General features: G+C 37.4%; 1 protein-coding gene across 1 annotated transcript in view; it reads right to left on the reverse strand.

The window, feature by feature from the left end:
- Positions 1-4,635, reverse strand: part of RNF20 (ring finger protein 20, E3 ubiquitin protein ligase) — a 37,984-nt gene that overhangs the window by 26,986 nt on the left and 6,363 nt on the right. Inside the window, exons 3-6 of the mRNA XM_011990058.1 lie at positions 4,534-4,635; positions 4,267-4,414; positions 3,929-4,111; positions 681-799 (exon numbers count right to left, since the gene is read on the reverse strand). Coding sequence (XP_011845448.1) covers positions 681-799; positions 3,929-4,111; positions 4,267-4,414; positions 4,534-4,635 — 552 coding nt within the window. The remainder of the gene's footprint in view (positions 1-680; positions 800-3,928; positions 4,112-4,266; positions 4,415-4,533) is intronic.

Below are 4,635 nucleotides of genomic sequence, written 5' to 3' on the forward strand. Positions count from 1 at the left end.
GAGCTTTGAAGTCAAACAGACCTACAGTCACAACACAGCTCAATCACTTTCTAGCTATGCGCCCTCAGAATAATCACTAACCTCTTTGAATTTATTTCTTCGGCAATAAAATGGGAGTTGTTTTGCCATTAGAGATAACAATCATAAAGTGCTTAAATTCTAGGCACTGAGTAAATGTAACTACTAAATTACTAATTAGCATGAGAATTCAGTGGCTAAACTAAGGTAGGGCAAATTCCAGTAGAATATATTTTGAACTAAATCAAAATGATAATCAGGAGTATCAGAAAAGTCATTTAAGGCCTATCATCACTTTATCTTGATCATTTTGTGTAAATAAATAAATGTCCAAATCTTGGCAAGGTTTAACCATGGCATTATTTGTGCCCAAGTTGAGACTGAAAATTCACATTCCTCAAATTCCTAGGACATCATCAATACAGTAGGTTCTACTTGCCCATTCGCTGTTAAATTTCTACCACGCCATTCCTCAATAACATTATACAGTCTTTTATATTTAGGGTAATTCATTATTTGGAGGTGTGGAGTTGTGTTGTGTTTTGCAAAATCCCCTATGACAGGCCTTCTAGAGTAAGGTGATCTTTGAGGTGCTCAGAATTCTAAGTCAACGTCTGCCACAGCCCACTAGACATAGTCATCTCTCTTTTTTGATTAAGTACCTCCTGAGACATGGTGCGATGCTTTTCCTGAAGAAGATCTGTCAATTCCTGTAGCCTCATATTCTCCTGTGCGAGGAAAGAATTCAGCTCCTGCACTGCTTCCTCCACTATCAGATTATCTGGGGAAGAAGAACTATACTTTAATTTAGCATCTGTAGTGTCTTTTTTCTTATTTTTATTTTTTGAGACGGAGTCTCACTCTATCTCCCAGGCTGGAGTACAGTGGTGCAATCTCGGCTCACTGCAACCTCTGCCTCCTGGGATCAAGCCGATTCTCCTGCCTCAGTCTCCAGAGTGGCTGGGATTACAAGCGTGTGCCACCACACCCGGCTGATTTTTGTATTTTTAGTAGAGATGGGGTTTCACCATGTTGGACAGGCTGGTCTCGAACTTCTGACCTCAGGTGATCCACCCGCCTCAGCCTCCCAAAGTGCTGGGATTACAAGTGTGAGCCACCATGCCTAGCCTATAGTGTCAAATTTTAAAACTGTGTATCCTTGGCCAGGTATAGCAGTTCACGCTGTAATCCTAGCACCTTGGGAAGCCAAGGCAGGCCTATCACTTGAGGCCAGGAGTTTGAGACCAGCCTGAATAACAAAGCAAGAATCATATGCTCTTATCACATATTCTCATATCATATACTCTGAAATACTATGTTAAGAGCACTTCTGAAGCTCAAAAACCAAAATGTACACTACTATTTACAAAGCAGGTAGGTAAACCCATAGAACTTATTACACTAAGTTAGTATGTTTAAAATTAGAGTTGCAAACACTATAGCTGAAATTCAAATGTTATTAAATGAAACCAGATACTCTCAGGATATATACCACCCATCAGAGGGAGTTATCAGGAAGAAAAACAGCTCTCTCATATCACCTCTTGGCATTACTCTTGGTATCAATACAGAACAGGTTGGTCATAGGGCGGTTTTCATGGCTTTCAATCTAGGATTGCCCATCAGAATCACTTGTGGAACTCTGAAAATAAACATTTCCCTAGGACCTACCTCACACCTATTCAATAAGAACTTCCATGGGCAGAGCCAAAAATAAGAAAATGCTCAGAAAACTCACAAGATGATTCTGATTCATAACCTGAGTTAAGAAGTAGAGACTGAATTTTAGTCCTCTCAATATCCTAAGCACTGAGGACAGGGCCTAGAATACAATAAAAGCTCAGTAAGTGTTTAGTGAATTTATAAACAAGCCCATAAATGCAATTATTTTGAATCAAAGAACAAACAAACATGTGAGGGGGATGAACTTTCAAACAAGCTACAACTGATGCTATAATTCATACTTTATACGTCTTTATCTATTAGAAAGCTCAGCTTACCAATGGCAATTGCCTTTTGTTTTACAAATAATGGCGTGGCTATTTGTAATGTTTCTACATTTAACTTAAACCTGACCTTAAAATGCATGCCATCAAATAGTAATTTTAAAGTCGTTTGATATGCTACTCATTTTATTCCCTTTTTAAATAAAACAATTATTTAACTTGATATTCATTTATGAAATCAAGTTTCACACAGTCTATGCACATGGCATATTAATTATCCACATTACTAAAATTTAACAATACCTTCTAACTATTCAATTAGAGCTAAAGGAGAAAGAAGCATATGTGCATACACAAAGCACCATCATTTTATATTAGGTGAGAGGGAGGTTCACATCCATTCATTCCCCACTGACCAAACATCTACTAGATGCCAGATACAGTGCCAGAAACTATAGAAATAAAGAAGGGTGAGCCAAACCACTGAACCAAGACACAGTTTAGCTGGGGACATGGAGGTAGATGTAATATATGAATACAATAGTACAAAAGTCTGAGAGGATATAAAACACACGGTTTAGAATGGTTATCTCTGAGAAAGGAGAATGGGGAAACTTTTCTAGTCTACTTATTTGTATTTCTGACTTGTATATTTTTAAACAAGTATCTGTTTTCCTTATAATACAGAAATACATAATCTAATGGAAAAGCAAAAGAAACCCTTGACCAATTTTTCACAGACCTTCTACAAGCTGCTTAATTCTGTTGACAACTTAGCCCAATTACCCTTAAAAGCAAAATTACAGAATAATACAATTCTTATATGCTCATCTAATGGTTCAACCTCCATTACATCCAACTTATTTCCTTCAGAAATGAAAGGTTAAACATCTTAATGATAAGCAGGGAAATTAAGATATTACAACTAGACCGTGATTATTATTGAAAACATGAAATCAAGGCTTTTTTTTGCATTTGAGCAACATATTTACGCCACAAATGACTAAAGATGTAATCTAGCTACACAAATACTTTACTGTACAAATATAAATTTTTGCATTAACTCTGAGGAACACAATTGTTCCAAATAATTGTTTTATTTCAAATAGACACTCTTTCATCCATAGAATATTTTCTAATCATCTTTTTAACCATACAGATCATCTGTGAACTCTAAAACCTGCACGAACTCTTTTTAAAAACATTAGAGATAATGAAAAATAAAAAAGTTAAGTAGAAATTGACTTTTTCAAGTCAAAATTCAGTATCTAATAAGAAATCACTAAATAATTGTTATTTAAAATAAATTATCAGTATAAATCAATAGCCTACATACACTATAAAAATATCCAGACATCAGAACTGTTTATTAAATAATTAAGTTAATTCTGCTATTTACAAAACTGTGATTAATAGAGTAAATCAGTACAGAACTGATAAACTCTTTCTTCGGCTTATTAAAGGGCTGCCATTGGCTCAAAATGAGAAGCATTGATAAAAGATTAATATGCCATAACGAAGACATTACCAGTAACACTGAAGGCTAGAATTTTAAGAAATTTAATTAAAATATGTAGTCCAGGTACAGTGGCTCATGTCTGTAATCCCAACACTTTGGGAGGCCAGAAGGGAGGATCTCTTGAGGCCAAGTTTGAGACCATCTGGTAGCATACCAAGACTTCCTCTACAAAAAGGTTAAAATATTAGCCAGGTGTGGTAGAACATGCCTACAGTCCTAGCTACTCGGAAGCTGAGGCAGAAAGATTGCTTGAGTTTGAGGATGCAATGGGGTATGATGGTGCCATAGTGCTCCAGCCTGGGTGACAGAGTGAAACCTTCTCTCTTAAAAAGTAAATAATAAATAAATAAAAATAAACACGTAAGCTTGCAAACTACAAATTAGCATGCAAAAATGAGTTCTTATTCCTCCTCCACTACTCCCGGCCTCCAGGGTCTTGCCTCACCTCCACTGTTTAGCTTCCGGGATAAGAGTTCCACTTTTTCTTGCAATTTATCATAGACAGTTACAATCTGGGACACGGCTCGGCGGGAAGACTCCACACGTTCCTGCAGCTGAGACTCCATCTCTTCACTGGAACTGCTGGCCAAAGTAGCAAGGAAAGAGAAAGCTGGCTCTTGCCCTTCCCCTGAGGACACAGGGGGAAAAAAAGAAGCCCCCCAAAATTATAAATTGGAAATAACAAAATCCATTTTTTTTCCCTCAAATGGAAAGCCTCAAAGCCAAGCTCTACTTCAAAAACCCAGATAGCATGCAGTGATAGAATCCACCACAAATACTTGCCTCTCTCTCGGTCATCTTTACGTTCCTGATTGCTGTCAGAGTCTGGTTCTGGTTCAGGCACAACAAGGGCTTTCCGTTCTGTGAGTAGGTCTCCCAAGCCCTGCTCCAGATCATAACGTTTAAGGATGATACGGATGTTTTCATCAAACTGGAGAAGGGTAGGTACAATTATGAAGAAACAAAGGACACAACTTTGGAAATGAAGAGAACAGTAAGGAGAACTAAATTGGTCAAATAAAAATCTGAGCAAATAAACAAGTTAGCTACCTGACTCCAGTATCGGTTGACAATCAACAGTGAGGCATCATCAGTGGCCTGTCGTCGTTCCAGTTTTTCAATGTGTTCACGAAGTTCATCTTCAATGGCCTG

The sequence above is a fragment of the Mandrillus leucophaeus genome, unplaced genomic scaffold (genome assembly GCF_000951045.1).
Source record: "Mandrillus leucophaeus isolate KB7577 unplaced genomic scaffold, Mleu.le_1.0 Scaffold368, whole genome shotgun sequence".
Lineage (NCBI taxonomy): Eukaryota > Metazoa > Chordata > Mammalia > Primates > Cercopithecidae > Mandrillus > Mandrillus leucophaeus.